Genomic DNA, 26,174 nt, shown 5'->3' on the forward strand with positions numbered 1-26,174 from the left:
TCCCCAAGGGTAGCTCTGAGCCACTCAAGACCTACGACTTGAAAAAAGAAAAGTCTTCTTGTGAAGGGTGTACAGCTTTATGGGGATCATGGCTCTGACATTCCACAGCGCATGTCCTTTCTGTTTCTGGGCTCCCTTCCACGCACCATGCCTCATTCCACTTCCGCTCTGCGTTTCCGTTGTCCACTCCTCCTTCTCTCCTAAGCCTTCTGAACTTTGTAAGACTTAAGACTCTCTCCTTCAAAATAATGGTCAACGTCTCAGGAGCTTGGGCAGCATCGTGGGTTGAGAGTTAGCCTGCTAGCTGAAAGGTCAGTGATTTGAACCCACCAGGCACTATATGAGAGAAAGATGTGGTCCCGTTGAGACTGACAGCCTTGGGGACCCTATGGGGGCAGTTCTCCTCTGTTCCCACACTCTGAGTCAGAGTCGACTTGATGGCGGTGGGTTCACTATATTTGATATTTAGCATCTAGTCTGGACCGGACACGCAGTAGCTGCTCTATGCTACTTGGTGAAGGGCTGGACAGAGACAGGAAGGCATGAGCGAATGCATGAGTGAGAGTGAATGAGGCTGAATAGAACGAGGCAGGCAGGCAGGGAGGAAGTCTGTGATCCTGGAAGCGCAAGTCAACTGGAGATGGGCATAGACAGGCTGCTCACCTGGTCTTCCCACGAGCCAGAGTGATTCTGGCTTTGCTCATGAATGGATCAGGTCTGTGCCAGGACAGGAGGGAGGGCCAGCCTGTAGCCCTGGGCTTGGGAATGGCTTCCCCAGCTCTGACTCACCTCCCCTTTGTCAAACAGGTTCCCGCCAAGCCCCAGCCATGAGGATCCAGAGCCTCGCCCTGCTGTCCTGTCTCCTTCTGGTGACCCGGGAGCTCTTGGTGGAAGGCAAAAAGGACAGAGGCCGGAAGAAGGAGCGTGATGGAGGACAGAGAAGTCAACCCCAAGCGCGCCTGGCGAAGGGCCGCTTTGTCACCCCAGACCAAACGCAATGCAGATGGATGGAGGTGGAGGAGGGCGGTGGGGCCATGCTGAAGGTTGAGTGCCGCCGAGCAGAGAACCAGTTCAGCTGCTTCTTTGCAGGCAATCCAGACTCGTGTCCAGAGTTTGCCAACAAAAAGAGAGTCTACTGGAGACAGATCGGCCGGTCCCTGGGGAAACTGGCAAGCCCCTGTGAGGACGCCCGGACGGTACTCAAGACCAGGCTGTGCAAGAAGAACTTTCCAGAAGCCCAGCTCAGGATGGTGAACTCTACTCTGATCCAAAAGAAGGACCCGGAGAGCAAACCGATGGCCCTCCCTACCAACGCTGCCCTCCCAAAGCCAACGGTAGCTGCTAAGACCAAAGAAACCGTCCCAGCAGAAACCCAACGGCCAGCCATGGGCACCAAAGACCCCCATTGTGAGCAGGACCCAGATGTCCAGTACCAGAGGAAATTGATTGAGGAGTACTGTGGGGAGTCCTGGGGCTCTTTCTGCAAATTCTTCCTCAGCATGATACAGGAAAACCCGTGCATGTGAGGCCAGCAAGGATGGCAGCCACCCTTCCAGCTGCAGAGCTCTCCAAACGAACCCTCCCGTCCCTCAAGACACGGACCGCCGGACTGTGGGAGTGCGGCCGTGTATTGATCATTTTTGCAGTTGTGTTTGGCATGTATGTTCCTGGATGTGAGATTTTCTATGTGTTTAAGGCCCCTCCTGCTCTGTGAATTGAGCAGGGGACACCCCCCCCCCCCCCTTGAGCTGAACTCCACAGAGGGATTTCCTGTGCTGTGTCATTCCTGCTGAATTCACGCGCATAATAAAGCTTGGGCGTTTTGTTTTGTTTTTTATATCTTCAGAAACACCTTCATTCATTGTTTGGTTTTCCTATGTCTGGTTTCCAATGAACACATGGCTTCTTATAAACAGGCCCGCATAGCTCAGTAGGAAACCCCGTTTAAGCAATAACCTTGCTTTGCCACCCCAGTCATCCCGAGTTGGCCTCCAATGTAACCAATTCCAGAATCCCCATCTTGATGATGAGGAACCCGAGTGGGGTAGGGGTTACCTGTTGGGCTATGAATCTCTTAGCTAATCACTAAGCTTTATGCTCCTGTCAAGATTTATAGCCTCAGAAACCCACAGGCAGCTTGGCTCTGTCCTATAGGGTTGAGGTGAGTTTGATTGATTTTTTTTTTTTTTGGCTATTGGTTCATCTTTATCATTTCAATTAATTGTCTGTGATGCTGAAGGCTTTGCTGATTCCTGCTTCTCCAAACGCAGGAAATCTTCCCTGGAGGAGCTCATTTTTAGCCCAGAGAGAGGGGGTGGGGGCTGGGCAAGTCTTCCACTCTGTCCTGTGCCTTGTGGGCAGGGCTCTAAAAGAAGGGAGATAGGTGGCCTTGAACATGAGGGAGGAAGCAGCAGCTGTTCTAAGAGCTGGGGCTTCACAGGAAAGGTGATACTGGTGCTTTGAAGTTTTGAAGATCAGAGAGGAGTTCTTGAGGTAGAAAATGGGAGCTTGAGGTAGCATGGAGGACAGCAAAGAATTATGTAAGTTCTAGGAGTTGGTAGAGATTGGGCAGCTAAAATGCAGGTGGGGCCCAGGAATGAGACTGTTAATCATTTACACCTTAGTATGAAAACTGATATCAAAGTGTCTTCTTAATGGGAGCCCTGGGAGAAGGCAGTTAGGGAAGAAGAGGACAGAATCCAACCTTTGCCTTGTCTGCTTGCCTGGTGAAAGCCTTCTCTGTGCTGCTCAGCTTTAAACATTGTAGAAAATCTCACGGAAGGCGAACCTTCTCTAATTCCTGTCACAAGTCTATCAAGGAAGAACTCTGGGGAGCAGAGCCTGGCAAGGGCATGGCTCTTAGGTGTCTGTCGAGGGGAGAGAAGGAAGGAGAAGTGAAAGTTATATGTCAGTCACACACACACTGGTTTACCAGGAGGTCCCTCAAAGCTTGGCAGTGGCAAATCCAGAGTGTGACATTCTTAGGGGGGCATCGAATATCATTATCATCACCAACTGCCTTAGGTTGACTTCTCTAGAGAAGCAAAACCACCGATGTTTATAGGCTAGATAGATAATTATATCAAGAAAATGGCTCACACAGCTGTCCAAGTAAGTCCACATCTGGACAGGTTCCAAATCTATGAGGTGGAGGCTTTTCCTGGCTCTGGTAGCTATGGGGGCTGAGGAACCTAATATTGGCAGGAAGACCACAGTCTGGTGGCTGTAGAAGAGAATGAAGCCAGTCCAGCTCATCAGGCTTGTGACTACAGTGGTGATGAATCAAAGGTTGTCAGGCCAGAAGGCAGGCAGCTGATGATTGTCACAGAAATGTCAAGCAATATGGCAGGCCACTGGCTCAAATCGAAAGAACCGGAGCTCAATGAGCCAGAGGCAGGACCTAGACCCAGTAAATGGGTATGCAAGATTCCCCACAGTGCCCACTTCCAGAGGCCACATCTCTGAGGAAACTTCCTTTCAATGGATTGTATCAGGGCTGCGACCTGAGTTAGGCATTGCTTCCCACCCTCTTCTTCTTTTTTAATATCATTTTATTGGGGGATCATACAGCTCTTACGACAACTCATACTTACATCCATTGTGTCAAGCACATTTGTACATTTGTTTCCCTCATCATTTTCAAAACATTTTCTTTCTACTTGAGCCCTTAGTATCAGCTACTCATTTTTCCCCCTCCCTCCAAAAACTTTGATAATTTATACATTATTATTTTACCTTCATCTTCGTCTAGCTGATTGGCCATGGCTACATCGTGTCATGACTAGATGTTAACTGCCAAGCCACTGAGAATCCTGGACTAGGAAAGTTGACCCCAAACCTTTAATTATCATGCCAATGTAAACACCATCTTCTTCTTCTTTTAATCATTTTATTGGGGGTTCATACAACTCTTATCCATACATACATCAATTTCCTTCATCATTCTCAAAACATTTACTCTCCACGTAAGCCCTTGGCATCAGCTCCTCATTCCCCCCTCCCTGTTCCCCCACCCCTCATGTACCCTTGATAATTTATAAATTATTATTTTGTCATATCTTACACTGTTCAACATCTCCTTACACCCACTTTTCTGTTGTCCAGCCCTAGGGAGGATGTTATATGTAGATACTTGTAATCGATTCCCCCTTTCTACCCCACCTTCCCACCACCCTCCCTATATCACCACTCTTACCACTGGTCCTGAAGGGATCATCTGTTCTGGATTCCCTGTGTTTCCAGTTCCTATCTCTACCAATGCACATCCTCTGGTCTAGCCAGATTTGTAAGGTGGAATTGGGATCATGATAGTGGCAGGAGTGGGGGGGGGGAGGGGGGGAAACATTTAAAAACTAGAGGAACGTTGTATGTTTCATCATTGCTACACTGCACCCTGACTGGCTTGTCTCCTACCCGCGACTCTTCCATAAGGGGATGTCCAGTTGCCTAAAGATGGGCTTTGGGTCCATACTCCACACTCCCCCTCATTCACAATGATATGAATTTTTGTTCTTTGATGCCTGATACATGATCCCTTGGACACCTTGTGATCACACAGGCTAGTGTGCTTCTTCCATGTGGGCTTTGCTGTTTCTGAGCTAGATCATGCTTGTTTACCTTCAAGCCTTTAAGACCCCAGATGCTATATCTTTTAATAGCTGGGCACCATCAGCTTTCTTCACCACATTTGCTTATGAAGACACCCAATAGTCTTCAGTGATCATATCGGGGAGGTGAGCACACAATGATATGATTTTTAGTTCTTTGATGCCTGATAACTGGTCTCTTCGGCACCTCATGATCACACAGGTTGGGTAAACACCATCTTCTATAAAACCAGCACTTGTCACAAGGCTCTGAACTAAGCTCTTTCTATGAATTATGCATTCATTCATTCATTTCACAGGCATTTATTAGTGCTTATTCCTGCCAAGCTCTGTTTGACGTGCTGGAGATAAGGCAAGGCACAGCAATGGATGCTCTGACTCATAGGACATGTCAGTGAGGAGAGCAATAAGCTCAGAGATCTGCAGGAGGGAACGACGAGAAGTGTAGTGAGAGGGAAGGGCTGGGCATGATGGAGAACCACCGGTTTCAGATAAGGAGTCTTCTGTGCCTGACCCGATGGAAGTGATGCATGGAGAACACCAGCAAGGTGACTATCCAGTGAAAATCCAGAGTCAGAACAAATGTCCTGGAACTAATTGACTTCTTTTCTATGCTAAACCCTTAGCACGTGCCAGACACTGTTCTAGGGGCAGAGAAATAAAACGTAAAGACAAATAAACAAAGCAAAACACCCACTGCTGTCAACTCAACGCCAACTCATAGCACCCTATAGGATGGAGCAGAACTTCTCCATGTTGTCGTCATTGTTAGGTGCTGTTGAGTTGGTTTTGACTCTTAGCCGCCCTAGGTACAGCCAAACAGAATCTTGCCCAGCCCTGCACCATCTTCACCACTGGTTTTATGTTTGAGTCCATTGGTGCAGCCACTGAGTCCATCCATCTCATCGAAGGCCTGACCCCTTTTCTGTGCCCCACGACTTTCCCAAGCATGACGTCTTTCTCCAGGGATTCTTCTGCCTTACAGGATGTGCAAAGACGCGCCGGTGGCTCAGTGGGTTAGACATTGGGCTGCTAGCTGTGGTGTCAGCAGTTCAAACCTCGGGAGACCGGAGAGGCTTTCTGGACAGCCTCAGAAACCCCGAAAGGTCACTGTGAGTCAGTGTCAACTTCGTGGCCATATGGTTCAAGAGGGAATCTTTATGGAAGCCAACTGCCACATCTTACTCCCACAGACTGTCTGTGCGCTGGAATCTCTGGCCTTTGGGTTAGGAGCTCAGTGCTAAAGCAGAGCTCCAGTAGGTGCTTCCTTGCTAAGAGGGGTGGGGTTCAGAAGGCACCGAAGTGGAATCTGCTTACTGACAGCAGCATCTCGATTTTGAAGGTGATTCTGTCCTTCTGTGGTCTGGCCTGCCCTATTTAAATCCCAGGGAGCTGAGCGAGACGTGCCACCAGCCACCACCATGTCTTCTCTGCTTCTGAGCCCCTCGAGAAAACTTTCAAAGGCAGCAACAGCCCCGGGGTCCCTGTCGCGGGACTGGCTGGCAGCAAAAGTCCAAATCAGTCAGAAAGGTCTTCTGTGTCAGTGGTGAAAAAATTATTTCAGAATGAAGAAGGATCTAGGAAGATGTGGCCTACAGTGCCAGCAAGACCTATGAAGAAGAGTGACTTAGAAGTGTTTTTCATGTTGCCGACACACAACGGAGAGCCTCAGTGGGAGATACCCAAATAAGAGATGACCAGATACAAACAACTAGTCAAGATTCTGAAGACAGGGGCCTTGAGGAGCTGTGGGAAATGCTTGTTCCTGAAAGGTGAGACCCCCACAACAGGTCTGGAGCCTTTCCATGCCATCAAGAGGCAGTTGCTGGCTTACTGGAGAAACAAACACAGGGAAACTTCTGGTTGTGAACAACAGGACAGCACAAAACCAGGCGGAACATTTAAGAAGACCATAGCTGTAACAGTCTACCCCAGGGAGCTGGGAGGCTTTGGGCAGAGATATGTCTTAGAGATGTGTGATTTAGATATGTGATTTGATTAGCCATATAGTCAACCTGTATTTCAATAAGCAGAAACATCCTTTGGATGTGACAAGAGGACAAAAGTGCCCAGGCTCTGCAGGTGGCCCCACCCAGGGACAGGTCTTTCTGTTTGTGTCCGGATGAGTGATGGCCCACGTATGGAAGAGGATGCTGTTGGGCGCTTACATTCTGAGACCCTGCCACAACCCCAGGCATACCTCACGCTGTCATGGCCCGGACACACTTCATCCACAGAGAGTACTGTAACTTCAAGTGAAATTTTGAATATGCCTTTGGGTGACCTTGGCTGCAGATCAGGCTCTCCGTTTTGAGTGCAGGCTGGCTTCTGCAGTGATCGCGACTCCAGGCATCTGTCTAGTTCATGGCAGTAATCCCTCCCAAGGGTCTGTGAGTAAAGACAACACTTTATTAAATCTGGAAGCCCAAGAGAAACCAGAAACAGTGGAGTCACGGACAATAGAATGTGCTGCAGGAGACACAGCTGCGTCCCCTCTTCCTGCAGTTGCTGTGAAACCAGTCAACTTTAGACAAAGTGACACCATTTCTGCTTACGAGAGGGAGGTGGAGGCTGAATTTCTCAGATTATCTTTGGGGTTTAAGTATGACTGGCTTACCTTGGAGAAAAGAGTGAAACGTGGAGAGAGGTCCCATGACTTGGCAGCAAAAAACTTGAAGAAGGAAATCTCAAACTGTTTGAAGCAATTCGAGGCTTTAACACCTCTATGTGAAGATGACAACCAGGAAGTCTTGAAGCGCTGGAGCGGAGCATGCCATTTCTTAGGCAGTGCACATTACGCATGGCCGGTAGCCGAGTCAGGAACCATTAATCAGAAAAGCAGGGTTAGTGAGGCAGCTGAAGTGAGGATTCAACATGTAGAAAGCTTGACGAGGATGCAGGCCAAAGAGCATGCTGAATGAGAAGACCTGGAGCAGGTGCTTTTGCAGGATGAAGCATCTTTTAATCCTCTTGGAGATGAAGATGACTGCCCAATTCAAAAATGTTCAGCTTCTCTAAAGCCCAAGCCATCTTCTCTGCAGACAGCGACCATTGCCTCTTTGCACAGAAATATCGGAAATACAGTCATGGTGGCTGGGATGGGGAAAACTGGCTGATTCAATAGGGGATCAAGCAGTTGGCGTCAAAGCTGAGTCAACACCGTCCCTCGTTACATCGGTTTCTTAGTACCTATTGGTGGGCAGATGCGGAGGAAGGAAAAGGCAAACTGACAACTAAAGATGTCTCAGAACCACCTGGAGAAGAAGTAGTAGAAAGGACCGGGAAGCCAAGTCTCGCTGAAAAGAGAGCTAATCCATCAAAACGGGATGTCTCTTCAGCTGATGACACAATAGCTTCCTGGGCAACAACTCTCAGGCCGTCCTTTAGGAAAGCAAGGAAGCGTCTCTGGATTTCTGTTGGGTTCGTCGTACTGTTTGCTGCCATGACGAGCTTCCTCACGGGTGGGCTTGTTTTTCCAAAAGGCTGTGGATGCCGCTCCTGTATTTGGACTCGTGGTTGTCTCTAGAACATGCCTTGTGGCCTTTGACCCGACTCCAGCACAACAGGCCGCCACCAGGGAGACTGCTGCACAGCTGAACCTGTGCAGCTTGATTTTTCAAGTGGCAGTGTCTGAGCTCCGTAAGTGAATTGTCTTAGCAGGAAAGGAAAGCACGGCACCAGAGGAGGATCTGGCCTCAACCCTAGGGCTTTTATGCTGCCTCTGTCTGTGATTAGCTCTCTGTGATTAGCCTAAAATACAGTGAGGAGGAAGTCTGCCTCTGACTGGCTAAGGAGCTTTTTAAGGAAGGGCTCAAAGATATGGTTTCATTTGTTAAAATGTATTGAAATAAAGGCGAATGACCTGATGCAAGGGGCTTAAGTGGAGAGCAAATGCCTTGAGAATGATTGGGGCAGGGAATGTATGGATGTGCTTTATACAATTGATGTATGTATATGTATGGATTGTGGTAAGAGTTGTATGAGTCCCTAATAAAATGTAAAAAAAAGAAAAGAGAAAAAAAATGATTAGGGCAAAGACTGTACAGATGTGCTTTATACAATTGATGTATGTATATGTATGAACTGTGATAAGAATTGTATGAGCCCCAATAAATTGTTAAAAAAAAAGAGTTGTATGAGCCCCAATAAAATGACTTTTAAAAAAAAGCTCATCAAGTGAAATAAAAAAAAAGAAAGAAAGAAAGGCGAATGAAAATTAATCAGATCCAGAGTGCAGGCACTTAGAGTGGTCAGACTGAGCGAGGAGCAGTCAGTGTCCGCCTAGAAAGCACCTGGGGCCCCCCAATTCCCCTGGGGAGGCAGGTCTGGGTGGGGCCCAGAGACCCCTGAGGCCTCCCCAGTCACACACAACCTGAGCCCACATTCCCCAGGTGTCCCCAGAGAGGGCACTGAGGGTGTAGAGGGGCCAGCTGGGCTGGCGAAGGCACCTCCGGTGGGTGAAGCTTGATTGGACTCCCATCGTATGGTTAACGTGAACGAAGAAGGAATATGTGCAATTTGGGCCTGGGGGTTGGGGGTGCGGCCCCTGGGTATGGACTTGAGAAGCCAGTGGGGTTGACACTCAGCTCCGGACTGGACATGTCCCCCATGCAGCCTGTGTCCCTCCCTCAAGATGGTCCCCAGGGGGCAGGTCCCCCACCACCCGCTGCTGAGGTACCAATCCCCAAAGTGCAATGCTCCGGCTTCCCCCCACCTGGGAGCCAAAGCCCATTCATTCAGTGGTCAGTGTCCGGCCGGGAAAGGAGCCAGACCAGCCCAGTCCCAGGGAGACTCTGGCTATCCGCAGGGGCCTGTCCTTGCTCAGGCAGTGCAGGCCTGGGCTGCAGGGTCCAGACCATGGAAGCTCCTGCGTGGTGAGTGCACGAGGCCCTGCAAACAGGGCCCCCGCAGCCCATTTGAGCAGGGACAGCTCGACTGGGTGGAGAATGGTGGGCTGGCTGGGCGCAGCAGTGGGTATTCTGCTGGGCATTCTGGGCAGAATGCTGGGTGGGATGCAAGCTGGCCTTGAGGGGATCTGCAGCACAGCCAAGAGGGGGTCACTGTTGGCAAACATCCCGTGGGGGCAGGGTGCTGAGAAGGAGGCCCTTGTCCCCACTGGCAAGGGAATCAGGCGGTGGGGCAGGAGTGGGACTCCGCACTGCTGGGGGCCGGCCTGGTGGCTGCACACTGGACACAGGCCGGCACTGTGGTGTAGGGCTGCGGGCGGCTGCTGGTGCTCTGGAGCCAGGTGTCCTGGGCATGGGCGTGGACACGGTGCTGGTGCTGATGTCCATGATGACGTTGAGCATGTCCTTGAAGGCGTGGTACATGCGCAGCATCTCATCCCACTGCTGGGCCTGCTCAGCCGACTCCTCCACGAGGCTGCTCTGGTCTGCCGATGAGCACAGGTAGGCCAGTGGCTCGTGGTAGATGAAGGTCTTGGTGTCGTTGATCATGATGTGCATGATGGTCTTCGGCATGAGATCCCAGATGGACTTGTTGATGATGGCCACTTGCGAGTCGCCAGGTTGGGAATGGTCTCCTCCTGCCGCTCCAATGGCGGATCCATGGAGAAGGTGTTCTCCTGGGTCCCCTCCTCATTTTCTGCCTGGTCCTTCTCAGGGTAGACCCCTGCCTCGAGGAATGAGGCCTTCCAACTGTCCACTTCCTCCTGGGAGTGACAAGCTAGCTCAGTTTGCCGCAGGTCCTTGTAGACACTGCTCCTCTGCTCCGTCTTGAAGACAGTGAAGATGTGCTTGGTGGACATGAAGTCCTTCTCTGCATCGCATGTGCTTCTTCTCCTTCTCCTCCTTGTCCTTGTACCAGGAAAGTGCCTCGGCGGTCAGCACGGACCTGTACAGGAGCTGGTGATGGTCAGCCAGCCCTTGCTCTCACCCCTGATTGAGGACAGTTCTCTTTTTGTTCAGCTGCGTGCTTCTCTCCTGGGTGTTGGCAAACCAATGAAGTGCTTGTGGTCCAGCAGTTCGGGGTGGATTTTGAGAAGAGGATCCTGGGCTCAGGTGACCAGATGGACAACCTGAAGCTCTCAGCTCGATGTCAATCAGGAGAAGAATCTGGTCCTTGGTCTTGCCCTCCCTCTCTCGGATGTGCGTGGTGACGATGCCCTCCATCTCCTCCTGCAGCCGGGATAGGAGCTGAGCTTCTGGGAACATTTTTCAGTGACCGCGGTCAGTTCTGAGACCATGAGGTCAATGGACTTCAGACTCGGCTCTGGGCTTTAAAATCTGTTCACCCCTCCCCCCGCCCAACGGATTCAAAGGTCATGTAGGGGTGAAGAGCCCTGTCCCGACTCCCTGGATGTTCTTGATGGCGTAGCTGATCTCTCATCATAAGTCCTTCTTATTGAACTCTGTCTTGACCAGCTTGAAGGGGAACTGCTTGTGGAAGATGTGGCTTATGTGGGCGCCCCCTGAGAGCTCCAGGGTGTCCACCTGGTCACCTGAGCCAGGCTCTTCTTCTCAAAGTCCACCCTGAACTGCTGGACCACCTGAAGCAGGGCTTTGGTTTTGCATGTGGGATCATCGGGCCAGAAGTTCTTGTACTTCTCCACCCTCCTTCTCCAGGGACAGCACCTGGCTCTGCAGCTTGCTGCACAGGGCCGGCAGTGACTCCTGAATGTGGTTGGTCAGTTGCTGATTCAACACCTTCTGTAGGTGTGGGGTGCCCATGTGGTCCACCATGTGTCCATAGGCCAGGTGGGAGAGGAAGAACTTCGTCTCGGCTGCCATGGCGGCCCCGATGTCCTCCCTGCCCTTGATGTCCTTCTGGCTGCGGTTCACCACACTGATGTGCCCTCTTCTCAGGAAGAGGAGCTTGTTTTCCAGGATATCCCTGGTGTCGGTGCCCTCATCCATCAGTTCCAGCTTGGTGATCACACTGATGGTCCGCAGGCCTTGGAGGTCAACCTCCTTGGCCATTTGAGGGCGTCTCAGTTGGTCAGGTTCATGATGGTGGGGGTGACGGTGAGGGTCTGGGTGCTCTCCTGGCTGATGAACCACAGGATCATGTCCCTGATCTGGTACCAATTCTTCCTCTCAGCTTCTCCTCAGACTCCAGCCCTGTATCCCGAGCAAGAAAAGACCCTCCACTCCCAGAAGAGGTCAGGGATTGTCCCTGGACCCAGAGGGAGAAAGAGGAGTTGGCTGTGCTGGGTCTCCCCTGAGGGTCCCCAGCAGGCTGCATGGCAGTGCCCACACTGAGAGCCACCTGGTGCTGGCCTACCTGTTGGTGGTGAAGGTTTGACTTCCTGAAGGTTGGAGTCTCCCCTCACACCTCTCCGTGCTGGTGGCCCTGGGGAACCTGGGTCTGTTGGTGGTGATGCTGTGGACGAGGCTGATGCGGGGCCAGCACGAACGGGCCCCATCTGGGCAGTGTAGGTGCTGAACGTGCTGAGCATGGTGCTGCTGGCCCCACTGTGGCACCTAGTGGCCCCTGTGGCTGAGTGGCCCCACTCGGTGGCCTTCATGACCCTGACCTTGATGCTGACCCTGGCCTGCTGTGTTTCCAATGTCACTTTCCTTCCCTTCCTGTGCCACCTGCCCCCGCCTTACCTCCAGTCCTCCATCCTGGATCAAGTCCTCAGTGCCTTGCTGCCCTGTGTGCTGGCTCTGGCACAGGGCACTGGGCACCTCAAGTGCCCCTTGCCGCCACCAATGGCACCCTGACCCCCCCACCCCCACCCCCACCCCCTTGCTACTTCCAAGAGCACTTCGCCACCAACTCCTTCTTCTGGGAGCTGACCGCCCTTGGCCACCTTAGATGCTTCTTTCGAGGGTCTCCTGCCGCTGTTGCTGTCCCTGCCTCCGCTGCCTGGACCCACCGTGGGCCCAGGACTGGGCCATCATGTGGGGGCCCAATGAGGTGGCTCTAAGGAAGAGGAGGGGTAGGAGGTCTTGACCTTGCAGGAGCCACCGGGTCAGGTGGCAGTTGCCACCCCTGCTGTTGGCCCGCAGTACCTGCCTGTTGGGCCTGCTGACTCTCACCAACGCGCTGACCAATGGCGTGTTCCCTGCCATGCAGAGCTTATCTTGCCTGCTCTACAGGCACCTGGTCTACCACCTGGCCGTGGCACTAGGCAGCAAGGTCAACCCCTCGCTGCCTCCTGGCCATGGGCATGCTGAGCAGGTCCCTGGCCAGTCTGGCCAGCCTCTCTCTACTAGGTGTGCTCTTTGGGGCCTACTTGATGGTGCTGGCCCCCTCTGGTGGGCACCTCTCCAGGGGTAGCCCTCGTGGTGGTGGCCTGGGTGCTGTGTCTCAGCTTGTTCTCCTATGTGAAGGTGACGGTGAGCCTCTTGCTGCATGGCGGGGGGCAACGGGCACTGCTGGCAGCCAGTGTGGCTATCCAGGTGGGGCCTCTGCTCGGCCACTGGCCATGTTCCTTCCCAAGAGCATCTACCATGTGTTCTGAAGTGGCAAGGCCTGTGGGGACCCGTGTGGCTCCTGAACTGGGCAGCAAGGTCACCCACACAGGCTGTCTTTATCTGTGCCTGGAGAGCTCCGTGTCCCTGGCTGCCCACGCACTGGCAGACTCCAGACACCTACAGACTCCTCAGGGAACCCTGGCACTCCACTGGGGCCCATCGTGGGGATTAGGGCAGGTCCCGCCTACAGGCTGGTCCCCCTGCCAACCTGGGCACTTTCTGTAGGACTTGCTCAATAAAGCCTTTTACTCTTGGTAAAGTGGTGGGAGTGGGAGGCCAGAGGCTGCCTTGGACGTGTCCATGCCAACACCAGCTCTTGGGTCCCCACACTGGGCACACAGGATGAGCTAGCAGACTGGGTACCTCATGACCCAGTCCATGGAAGCTTCCTTCCTGCTGTTGGTGAGATAGTAAGAGGTGGCGGGGGATGGAGGGTCTTGGGGAGGGGGGGCTTTTAGGAAGGTCTTGACAGGTTTGGAAATGCTCCTAAGCATTGTCTGTCTGAGCGGTCTCTGGCAGTGAGACGGCTAGCTCTCTGCTCTATTCCCCACCACCCTGAGGCTGAGCGGAGCCCAGGACAAAGCACTACATGGCTGTTTTCTACAAAACACCTGGAGAAGCCAGAGGGTGGCTCTCACCATCATTCAGTCCAGGCCCCACAGTTAGTTATACAGTCACGCAGCATTAAGGTGTATGTGTCAGCAGGTATGGCCAAGCTGGGTACACCTTCTCTCTCTCCACCCGCAGAGGGTGTAGGAGAACCCTGGCTTCTTCAGAACAGTGTCTAACTTCAGGACACTTCCATTCCAACAAGGAACTTCCCATTGCTTGGAAAGATACCCAGAGATCCTGACAGCAGAGTAGGGTAGAGTGCAGGGACCTGTGAGCTTTACCTTCTGCCCCAGGAGAATGGAACCGGCCTCCCTGGTTCTCCCTAAGCTCAGACAGCCTTCCTACATTTTCCATGGGGATCAATCAAAATCAATCTGCAAGGTCTATGGACTTCCCTGCCCTCTCAGACGTCCCACGTTAACCTCTATAACAGTGGTTCTCAGCCTTCCTGTTGCCATGACCCTTTTCATACAGTTCCTCATGTTGTGGGGACTCTCCAGCCATAAAATTATTTTTGTTGCTCCTTCATAACTGTCATTGTACTACTGTTATGAATCATACGACCCCTGTTAAATTGGATACCCCGAATTGGGGGAGATAAAGGCATGAAGTGGTTGGCTTACAAACTTTCATAGATGGGGGAAAATTCACAGGATGATAGGGTTAAGGTGTAGACATTACTTAATTGCAATTGTGAAGCTAAATAATTATATACAGGTGTCTGGTTGGCAAGGGGTGGATTGAGTTAGTTTATTGTGCCAACCTGGCTGATAAACACATATGGGATTAATCAAAGGGCGGAGGGATAAATGGCTCGGTGAGCCTCGCCTTTCTAGATCTCAGGTCTCTTGCTTTCTGATGGTCGCATCAGGGTGCAGCTGCCTTAGTCAGTTCCCAGCTTCAGCTTGCAAGGCTAACTTCCTGCAAGACATCCCCGAGGAGAAGCCACATAGACCTACCCCAATGGAGCCCTGGGTGCTAGAGTGCTGGAGCACCCATATGGAGACCCCAGCCAGTGCTGAGATGCTTACACATTCTTAGACTCGGCTTTCCTCCTGCAGTCAGCATCGTTGTGTGTGTTTTGTGAGATGGAGGAGGACTTTGTGGACTGGTGTTGGACACATGGGCTAATATTGGACTTGTGGGCTTGGGCAACACTGGGTTGGGATATTTTCTTGATGCGCACTTAACCTTTACATAAAACTTTCTCTTCTACATGAGTTTCTGTGGATTTGTTTCTCTAAAGTACCCAGACTAATACACCTGTGTAAGGGTTATTCGACCTCCCAAAGGGGCTGCGACCCACAGGTTGAGAACTGCTGCTCTCGAAGAAGAAAAGGAGTCACTGGGTGGTACAAATGGTTAATGTGTTTGCTGCTCGCTGGTTTGTGCTCACCTAGAAGCACCACAGAAGAAAGACCTGGTGATCTACCTTTGAAAAAAATCAGCCATTCAAAAATCCTAGTGAAGTCTGATGCTCATGGGGTCACTGTGAGTCAGAACTGATGCAGGAACATTGCTTTGACTTTGGGTTGTGAGACAGAACGAGGCAATGAAATGCTTCCTGAGGTCATTAAAAACAGCCCCGGTGTCCCTCTGAGTGGGGTTAATGTTACTACTGGAGAACCAACTTAGAGCCGTCTTCAGTTGATATCCAGGCCAGAACACTGCTGACTTTTTTAGTTCCTGCATGGCTTTGGGCCACTCACAGAACTGGGAAAAACTCTGTATTTCTACATGGTGGTGTCAGCCAGTCCTGGTTTAGAAATTTGCTCTGTCACTAATCGATTGTTTACACGTACAAGTCTCAATTAGCTCATCTCTTGCTTACGAAGCCACCTTTTAGTATTATCAGACTGGCATTGGTTGATATACCTAAAGTACATAATGCCTCTCACTTACAGAAGAGGTTTTACCTGATACTCCCTTGTCGGAGTCCTCCATTTACCACTTCTCTCGAGTTAGACACAAGAGTTGCTTCTGACTCATAGCAACCCTATAGGACAGAGTAGAACTGCCCTGTGGGTTCTGAGGTCGTAAATCTTTCCAAGAGTGGACAGCCTCAACCTTCTCCTTGGGGGTGGTTGGTGGTTTTGAATTGCTGATCTTGCTGTTAGCAGCTCAACTTAGAAGCCAGTATGCCACCAGAGCTTCTTATGTTCCACAAAAGTGACCTTTAAAAGTCCATCACTCAAAATTGGATTGTGTTGTTGTTGTCAGGTGTCATTGAGTTGGCGCTGACTTTGAGCGACCCTGTGCACACAGATGACCCACTGCCCCGTTCTGTATCATTCTCACAATTGTTGTTGTGTTCAGCCCACCCTTGCAGCCCCTCTGTCCATCCATCTCATCAAAGGTCTCCCTCTTTATCACCGCCCCTCGCGTTTACCAAGCATGAGGCCCTTTTCCAGGGGCTGGTCTCTCCTGATAACCTTTCCAAACTATGTGTGAGACAAAGCCTCATCACCCCTGCTTCGAAGGAGCCTTCTGGTTGTACTTCTTCCAAGACATCGGTTTCTCCTTTTGGTAGTCCACAGCACGTTCAGTATTCTTTACCAGCACCACAGTTCAAAAGCATAGCTTCTTCCCTGGATTTCCTCACATCCATACGAGGTGATTAAAAATATCATGACTTGGCCAGGCACACCTTAGTCCTCAGAGTAGCATCTTGCTTGTCAACTCTTGAAAGAGAGTCTGTGCAGCAGATTTACCCAGTGCGGTGTGCCATTTGACCTCTTGACTGCTGTTTCCATGAGCACTGATTGTGGATCTAAACAGACTGGGTTGTAGAAAGACATAAAAAACAACAACTAAGGCATGTTATGATATCTGTAAGAGCTCCCAATAAAATGACTAAACAACAAAAACAACAACAGTAAGACTTCCGTGTGAAAATTTTAACATTGGGAACCCCCCCTCCCCCACCCTTAATACAATAAGGGGAGGAGTCCCTGGATGATCCAAATGGTAAAAGCGCTTGGCTACTGATTGCAATGTTTGAAGACAAGCTTAGAGTCTCCTTGGAAGAAGACCTGCCAATCTACTTCTGAAAGCCCCCACGGAGCTTTATTCCGACACACACAGGCTTGCTGTGAGTCTTGTTGTTACGTGCAGTCCAATTGGTTCCAACTCATAATGACTCCGTGAACAACAGAACAAAACACTGTGCGGTCCTGTGCCATCCTCACAATGGTTCCTGTGTTTGAACCCATCTGTGTGGCCACTCATCAATCCATCTCCTCGAGGGCCTTCCTCTTTATTGCCACCCCTCTACTTTCCCAAGCACGACGTCCTTCTTCAGAGAGTACTCTCTGCTGACAGCATGAAGACAAGAAGCTAGTGGTTCATGGCTGCCATAAGGGGACAGGGATGACTGTCATACATGATCACATGTATCAGCTGCTTTACCTCAGTTCTCTTTTTAAATGGCACAACACCCTGCGTTATAGCCCCATAGGTTAGGTAAGAGAAGGAGGCTCAGGGAATTGAGGAGCTACCAGGGCCATAAAGCCTTGTAAGAAGCAGAATCTGGATTAAGAAAAGAAGGCTTCCAACTCCACGGCCACCAGAGCCGGGCAGCTTCAGGCAAAAGGTGCTTAGTAATACTGAGATCGTTCTAGGAACTGGAACGTCTCCTGGGAAGCCCGAACAGGTTCTCAGTCCTGGAAACCAGTGGAGACTGTAATCTGCTTGGGGCGGAGTGTGGGGGAGAGTACGCTGCGTGGGACCGTCAACTACGGAGGGCGAGCGGCGTAAGGTTTGCTTTAGCAATGTTAGACTGGATGTGGCCACTCCCAAAAGTCCAAGGGGACAACTGGAATTGAGGCAACTTAAAAACTGCAGGCAGAATTGAAAGTGACCAAAGCCTCTAAACCTAACTCCTTCTTGGGTCGGGCTTTGGAGCTGGGACCCTGAGGTTAGTTTAATGTCCCTTCTACAACCTACGAGTTGATAGGAAAATCCCATTTGTTTTCCAGCTCTTGATTGCTAACAAGAACATAAATAAATCCCGCTGGCTATATTTTCACCTTATTCCAAACAAAGCAAACAAAGCAAACAAACAAACAAACAAAAAAACCAAGCAGAATCTGTAAGTGAGAAACCCAGACCAGGAGGTCGCCAGGTCTCTCCTGTCTCCAAAACAAATTCACACTCATTGCCCTGGAGTTGACAGTGAGTGAGCCCGACTCATGGCAACTCGATGTGCTTGTCATTGGGGTCCTACAGACAGAGCAGAACTTCTCTAGAGAATTTTTTTGGCTGTAATCTTTATGGAAGCAAACCACAAGGCTTCTAGGTGGATTTGAGCTTCCAATAGCTAGATTCGTGTTCAAGTGGGAACTGTTTGTACCACTCAGGAAACTCAAGCTGCTGGCAGACTTCATTTGAGGGAAGAAGAGTGGCACGGGTGGTCTTTAGTCAGAGATCAGACCTAGAGAGTTCTCAGAGCCAACATTCTTGAGCATTCAAGCTCAGCCTCCACCATAGTCACTACCTAAATATGCATGTGCACAACATAATCCATGACAAACACACTACACATGCTCATCACAGTAACACACACGCCATTAAACTAAATAACAATCTAGCTCAACAGACAAGGAATGCCTGCCTTGAGCATTGCACCCTATTGAAGCATTGTGGAGTCAGACAAGAGTGAAATGATACGTGTAGTTGTTGTCATTGTTGCTAGGTGCCATCACGTTGGCTATTAGCAACACCACACACAACACAACAAAACAGTGCCTTCCTGGGCCGGCGCCATTCTCACAATCGCTACATTTGAGCCCATTGCCACAGCCACTATGTCAACCCATCTTACCCTGGCCACCCAGCCTTTCACCTCCTTCCTCAGGACCCTGTAGGTGGGTTTTGGTCAGAGAAACCAAGAAGGAAGTCTGAGGGCACCATCCCAGTATCATTCAGTGTGTCAGTCTTCACACAGCCCCAGGCCTACACCCACATGAACACAGCTCACCTGAAAGCATCTCATGTAAATAAATGTGCATAAAAAGTAAGTCATCATGTGAACAGACATATGCACATTATCATGCGAACAGACATATGCACACCTATGTTCCTTGCAGCACTATTCACAAAAGCAGAAAGATGGAAACAACCTAGATGTAGGAGAACGGATAAAGAAACTTTGGTACATACACGCTTAGAATCCTAAAAAAAACCCCACAACAACAACAATCACTGCCATCGAGTCAGTGCTTACTCAGCCACCACCTGTGGGGTTCTGGAACCGTGACTATTCTTAGGAGTTTAAACCTCATCTTTTTCGCTCAAAGTTTCTGGTGGTTTTAAACTGTGGACCATGTGGATTGCCGCCCAATGCATAACCACTACACTACAAGGGTTCCAGCGACTACTAGGCATTGCTGAAAAACGACAAAATCATGAAACAACTCATGGCATGGATAGACCTGATGAACATCATATTGGGTGAAATTAGACAAAAACAAAAGGACAAATATACAAGATCACTGTTATAAAGACTTTCATGCCAAAGGAACCAGACTTTGGAGTTTGCCAAGGGAGGGAGGGCAAAGGAGAGGAGGTAAAGCAATAAACTAGACTACTGGCAGATGTTAACTTGGCTGACAAGGAACAAGGTGAAGGAAAACCAGGGATGAGGTGAGGGGTCCATTAATGAGTGGGTTTATGAATAGTTTAAACTATTGCATACAAAGTTGATGATCTAACTGTAAATTCCTGCCTAATTTATAACAAGAAAAGATTTGTTCAAACCTGTACTGGGTTGGAACCCACTTAAAGGCAGTGGGTTTGCTTTAGGCCAGTGTTTGATAAGAGTACATTTCACAATAGTCCGGAGGTGGAAACAACCCAAAAGTCCAGCAACAGACAAATGGAGAAATATGTTGCCTGTCCACATGATGGACTCAGCCAGAAAGAGAAGTGAGGTCCTGATGCACACCACCACACGGATGACCCCTGAATTGCCATGCGGCGTGAAATCAATCAGTGGTGAAAGGACAGGTCATGTCTGAGGCATGGCCTGTAGAGCTTCTACCCAACCATCTGGTCCTTTTCCCGTCTTTGCCCAAAGCACATCCAGTGAGCAGAGTCAAGCTCCAGAAGACTTACTACCTAACTCAATCTGCAGGTGACACGAATCGGGAGGATTAAAGAAGACCTGGTGCATTTGAATTATGGTGGGTGAAAAATATTGAAAGTACCATGGACAGCCAGAAGAACAAAGACCCCTGTTTGGGAAGAAATACAGCCTGTCTTCTTCCTTAGAAGTGAGAACGGGGTGACTTGGTCTCATGCACTTTGGGTATATTTTTTAAAGAGAGACCACTCGCTGGTGAAGGATAAAGTGGAAGGTCAGCTAAAAAGAGGAAGGTCCTAGACCAGATGGGTTGACACAGTGGCTACAACAATGGGCCCAAGTGTTACAAAGACCATGGGAATGGTGCATGACTGAGCAGGATTTCATTCCATTGCACTTAGGGTCACTATCAGAACTGACTTGATGCCCTCCGACAACAACAGTTCAGCAGTTCAAAACCACAAGTTGTTCCTTGGGAGAAAGATAAGAATTTCCACTCCCATCAAGAATTACAGTTGAAGATAGCATCCTACCACTCCTGCTGTTAGACCAAAAAATCGAGAGATAAGGAGGCCAATATTGGAAGGCAGGGTGCCAGAAATAGAGTTCACATGTACTAGGGTCTGGTTTAGACCTCCCTCTGTGACTTTCACCCACGAAGCAATTTGAGAACTCGATGAAATACTCTAAGTTCACTGTGTCTGCCTGCAGGCTCTGTTAACTCCTCACCTGGTCCAGCAGGATGGCATCCACCCCCATTTCCTGCACCCAAGATATGATACCTGAAGTGAGCAGTAATTTCCCCAGTCTTCTGTTTAAAAGTGGTTATAATCCCAGACTCACAGAAAACCTCCAAGAACTAGCCCCAAGACCTCGCACCAGAATTCCCCCCTCTGCTATCTGTCCTGCACCTGTAGTCTAGGGCTTTGCAGTTCCCCTCCCCAACCAGGAACGGAGTGACCACATTGGCCATCCCTTTTCCGCCTCTTCCCAGCTCCATGTCTGCCACCGAGGGTAAGGATAGATAATTAGACAATAATTTGCAGCAACTGAAGAAAAATCAAACAAGATCCTTACCTCACCCCATGCACAAGAACAAAATCAAGGTGGACCACAAAGCTAGATGTAAAACCCCAAATTATCAAGACCATCCGTGAAGGAATTGGGACAAACCTAAGAACCGTGGCTTAGGAAATACATAGGCTAAATGCAATAGGGAAGGGTACAAACAGAGATAACCTGAAATTGACAAATGGGATATACTAAGGATAAAACACCTGTGGGCATCTTCATCTTCACCTGGAGAGTAACAAGAGAGCCCACAGACTGGCAGAGGACACAACAAGCAATGGGCTTATTACTAAAATCTACAATACACTCCTAGCCTGCAAAAAGAAGAAAATAATTGATCCCCGGAGGAAGTGGGCAAAGACCTGAACAGAAGTGTCCCTAGGGAGGACACTCAAGTGGCCATTAAACATGAGAAAATACTCCTGATAATTAGCCACCAGAGAAATGCAAATTAAAACAGCCAGGGAGATAGCATCTAACGCCCTTGAGGATAGCCCAAATTAGAAAATCAGAAAGCAACAAATGTTGGAGGGGATGTGGTGAGATAGGAGCTCTCATCTCTGTTAAGAACTTAGCCAATTAAAAAAGGTCAAGTACAAGATGAGTCCCCTGAGGTAAGCATAATTAGCACAGTAGGTCTAGAAGAAAAGCCACTTATCTCACACTATATGGGGCTGAGGTACAGGCAGTCAGGTTGGGGACAGACCAAACCCAAGGATGTATATGTTATTCCAACACAAAGAAGGGGAAAGGGGGAAGGGGGAAGGAGAAATGTGTGTGGTGTGGGGAGAGGGAGATGATAGCACAGAGGGAGCAAGACACTAACACACCCAGGGGGAGAGTATTGGTTATGTCTCCACAGAATTAGGAGGGTGCAGGCAGACCCCACCATGGTGCGCCAAATCTTGAGGGCAATGTAACCACATGGAGCAATAGCATGAACATAGTGGGCTCAGGGCCGGCCCCAATCAGAGTCAGAGTGACCCCTCCCTAGAAGTCTGTGCTACAGAGGACAACACTAAACCTACAGGTTGGGCCAGCATGCCACACCACACAGAAGCAAACCAAGAAGGAAAGAGAGTGAGGGTCTAGACCCCAGATCGGGTCTAGACCCCAGTGATATTTAAAGCAAATGGAAATTGAGCTATCTTATGACCCAGCTAGCCCTCAACTGAGCATATACCCAGAAGAGGTAAGAAATAGACCATGACCAGTTGTCCACATCTGATGGTGCCTGGCTATCAAAAGATAGTGTCTGGAGTCTTAAAGGCTTGAAATTAAATAAGGGGCCATCTAGCAGAGCAGCAACAAGCCGACATGGAAGGAGCTTACCAGCCTGTGTAATCATGAAGTATTGACAGAATCGGGTAGCAAGCATCAGAAGATCACAAACAAACAAACAAAACACATTGCTGAGAATGAGGGGGGTCAGAGCAGAGACTCAAACCCCATCTGTATGCAATGGGACATTCCCTCACAGAAAGGTCACAAGGAAGGGGTGAGTCAGCCAGGGCACAGTATAGCACCAATGAAACACACAATATTCCTCTGGTTCCTTGAGGCTTCCTCACCCCCCACTATTATGACCCCAGTCCTGTCTTTCAGTTCTGGCTAGACCAGAGCAAGTACACAGGTACAGATAAGAGCTCATGACGCACAGATTCCAGGTCAGAAAAACTTCTTAGGAACAGAAACTGGTTCTCTGGGAACCAATTGCAATAATGAACACATACTCACCCACCCCCGCATACCAAGAACTCGTGGGAAAAGGGAGACATCAGTTGGCATAAGATATGAAAATAATAATAATAATTTATAATTTATCAAGGGGTCACCAGGGTGGGAGTGGAGGATGGATGGAAAAATTAGGAGCTGATACCAAGGGCTCACATGGAAAGTAAATGTTTAGAAAATAATGATGGCAACGTATGTACAAATATGCTTGACACAATTGATGTATGGATTTTTGTAAGAGTCCCAATAAAATATTTTTTAAAAAAGAATGACAATCTCAGAAACTCACAAGGGCAATTCTTATAGGATTAATATGAAATGGTTGACTGTCCACCAATCCTTTTTAGTACAGACTGTGTATTCCTTCCAACTTCTTTTGATACTTCCTGTGTCATTCAATATTTTATCTACAAACCAAAAACCAAATTCAAGTCAATTTTGACTCATAACAACCTTAGAGGACAGAGTAAAACTCTCTCTGTGGGTTTCTGAGACTGTAAATTTTTCTTTATGGGAGTAGGAATTCTTGTTTTCTCCATTGCAGTAGGTGGTGATTTTGAACTACTGGGCTTGTGGTTACCAGCCAACACGTAATCCACTATACCATCGGGCTCCTCATTTGTCTGTAGAATCCTTCAACATTGAATCTTGAGCTTTGAATTTTTTTCTTTAGTTCTTTCAACTTGAGCAATGCAGAGCCTGTTCTTCCCTTTCAGTGTTCTGATTCCAAGTCTTTGCACATTTTAGAAGGACAGAAGTACTAAAGTCTAACACTCCAATGAAACCTATAGTCCAAACAGTGATGAAGATGATCAGCTGGTGATAGGGTCCAAGTGCATTGCAATGGGACAAGCTGAACAGATGGCAGCTGCGGAAAACACCAGAACAATCCTGATGTAATCGGAACTTAGAAAAGCGAAGATGAAAAGAAAAGCCTGCAGAGACTTTTTACTTTACTACAGACTCAAGAAGTATGACCAGAGTGCACCTTAGAGGCAAAGCTAGTGAGGTTTCATCTCACAGATTGCGGACATGTTGTCAGGAGATATCAGTCTCTGGAGAGGGACATCATGCTTATTAAAGCAAATGAATGAGTCACCAGGGTGCAGTAAAGCATTGATGAAACACACTATATTCCTCTGGTTCCTTGAGGCTTCCTCACCCCTCACCACCATGACCTCAGTGCTGCTTCCCAGTTCAGACTAGACCAGAACATGTACACAGGTATAGAAAGGGATGGGAGCTCATGACACACAGAATCGAGGAACAGGAGTGGAAATAGTGCTACCAGAAGGGTAAGGGGAAGAGGCGGGAAAGAAGGGAGAAAGAAGGAACCGATCGCTATGATCGACACATAACCATATACCCCTCTACAGGGGGAAGAACAACAGAAAACATGGGGGAAGGGAGACTGCGGTTGGTGTGAGAGATGAAAATAACAACAATGTACAATCCATCAGGGGGTTATAAGGGTGGGGGAGGGGGAAGAGCTCATCCCAAGGGCTCAATAGAAAATAAATGTCTAGAAAAGAATGAGGGCAACATATGTACAAACACGCCCGATTCAATTGATGTATGGATTGTGATGAGTTATATGAGCCCCCAATAAAGTGATTTAAAAAAAAAAAGGAAAAGAGCAGTGAAAAAGAGGAAGGACCCCAATGAGCTGGATGGACACAGGGCCTGAATCAATGGGGTAGGGCATAGGAACAATGGTCAGGATGGTGCAGGACCAGACAGGGTTTCATTCTGTTGTGCAGAGGGTTGCTATGAATCAGGACCAACTTGATGTCACCTAACTACCATCACCTACTCTGAGGTTAACATTGTGTGGGCAAGATACAAGGGTAGGTGATCACAAACCTGTTCAGGAGACACTTCTAGTCTGTGTGGGTGAGACCAGCTCATCTAGGTGCCATCAAGTGATGCTCATATGTGTGCGTGTAAGTGTACATGCTTGTGCGTGTGTATGTGCTTATAGAGAGATTGATATCACAGTTGTAGAAGTGGGTAAGTCCAGTTCAGCTCAAGTCTGTAGGTCAAATGTTAGCTGGAAGGTCTTTATGATTCATGTACCTGCAGGGGCTGATGAAGAGGAAGCAGGAAGATGAAGCAGGAAGACCAAAGGCTGGTGGATACAGAGCTGACTGAATCTGAGGTTGCCCGAAGGAACTGCAGGGTTGGCAGTTGGTTGATGGCTCCTGGAATCAGCAGGACACATAACAGGAAGTCAATGAGCCAGATGCAGAATCCAAATCCATCAGTAGAAGTGAGCTAGCTTCCTCACAGTGTCAATCTAGTCTAAGAGTGAATGAAACCTCCCACAATTCTATTTAGACTGTGACCAGATTGAGAAGGTCCATTTGCCTTTCCCCACAGAAGGTCCTATCATGGAACTGACCACCTTTTGTTAGATCATATGCCAGGCAAATTCTGGCTCAGCCAACTTGACCTAAAACCTAAATATCATCGCATCCAAAACCTGGAAGGCCACACATCACATTAGTGAGTGGGGAGCATCTTACTGACGATGCTCTCGAGAAATTGAGAAGAGTGTCATAACACACTGCATGACCAGAACTACCAACTCTTCCCCTTCTGAACTGTTACATGGCTATTGACTGCCTCACCTTCTACCCCAAGGTTCTGGACACTCCCTACCCTCCACCATTTTGGGGGTATTTTCCCCTTAAATGAAAACTATATAAAGTTCTACTTTTTTTTGGGGGGGGAGTATTTTTTCATGGTTATAAAAATGCATGTAGCATCCATTTGCCAAGTCAGGGATTTCCATGTATACAATCCAGTGAGAACAATTACACCATCTGTTGCCAAAGTAGGGCGATAAACTCGGTACTTGTTAAAGAAAGGGTGGATAGTGACAAAATGTCTATAGACACACTATCAAGTATTCCTCTGTCATAAAGAGAAACATGGTCTGGGTATCTGTGGCTACTCGAACACATTCTTGTTTTTTGTTGGGTATACCAAGGATTGTGAGATTGGCATTGTATCAGGCGGGATTTCAGTCTGCGGTACATGGGGTTGCCATGAGTTGGAACCAACTAACAACAGCAGAATAGAGCTCAGTTTTATAGTGGTTATCTATAGAGGGTCACTATGAGTCACAACTGACTCCATGGCAGTGGTCTAGTCTTTGGTTTGGGGTCCTGGTGGAAGGGAGGGGGAGATGGGCAAGAATTGTTTAGAAAGCCTTGAGTTCCTTTCTTTGGCGAAGCACTCTAGATTGGAATTCTGTCTGTCTTCCTCTCAGAGCCTTCAGCCTGACATACATCAGGGTCCACCTAGGTGAACAATCTGCACCCACCCCCAGTGCCCTCTCTTTAGAAGGGTAAGGGCATTGCGTAAACAGCCATCAACCTTCTTGGGTTCTGCCATTGCCTTTCCTGAAGAACTCCTCACAAAGCAGGTCTCCGCCACCACTGCCAGACCATGCCCTGACCTTTCTCTGGGACCTTAAGAAGAAAAAGCACATGATCCACATCATGACTGGCTCCTGCAGCTGATGCCCCACCAGGCACCCTGCTCTCTGTCTCTTGCTCTGTCATTTAGAAAAGAAACAGGTGCATCTGCTCTCTCCAGCAGGACCAGGCTCACCTTCTGCAG

The 26,174-nt window shown here is 49.1% G+C and overlaps 1 protein-coding gene and 3 pseudogenes across 1 annotated transcript; 3 read left to right on the forward strand and 1 right to left on the reverse strand.

Moving 5' to 3' along the window:
* Window positions 1–821: 821 nt before the first annotated feature.
* LOC142443736 (fibroblast growth factor-binding protein 1-like) lies at window positions 822–1,736 on the forward strand. The gene has a single exon (XM_075545021.1). The coding sequence runs from the start codon at window positions 828–830 to the stop codon at window positions 1,524–1,526; it is 699 nt and encodes a 232-aa protein (XP_075401136.1). The 5' UTR covers window positions 822–827; the 3' UTR covers window positions 1,527–1,736.
* Window positions 1,737–6,729: 4,993 nt separating this feature from the next.
* Window positions 6,730–8,204, forward strand: LOC142442505 (inositol 1,4,5-triphosphate receptor associated 2 pseudogene; annotated as a pseudogene).
* Window positions 8,205–9,339: 1,135 nt separating this feature from the next.
* On the reverse strand, window positions 9,340–11,810 carry LOC142442506 (dynamin-2 pseudogene; annotated as a pseudogene).
* A 63-nt stretch (window positions 11,811–11,873) lies between these two features.
* On the forward strand, window positions 11,874–13,035 carry LOC142442507 (solute carrier family 52, riboflavin transporter, member 2-like; annotated as a pseudogene).
* Window positions 13,036–26,174: the final 13,139 nt, after the last annotated feature.

This window comes from Tenrec ecaudatus, chromosome 3 (genome assembly GCF_050624435.1).
Source record: "Tenrec ecaudatus isolate mTenEca1 chromosome 3, mTenEca1.hap1, whole genome shotgun sequence".
NCBI lineage: Eukaryota > Metazoa > Chordata > Mammalia > Afrosoricida > Tenrecidae > Tenrec > Tenrec ecaudatus.

Coding starts and splice junctions, on each gene's coding strand:
- LOC142443736 (XM_075545021.1), top strand. CDS start 828: ATGAGGATCCAGAGCCTCGCCCTGCTGTCCTGTCTCCTTCTGGTGACC.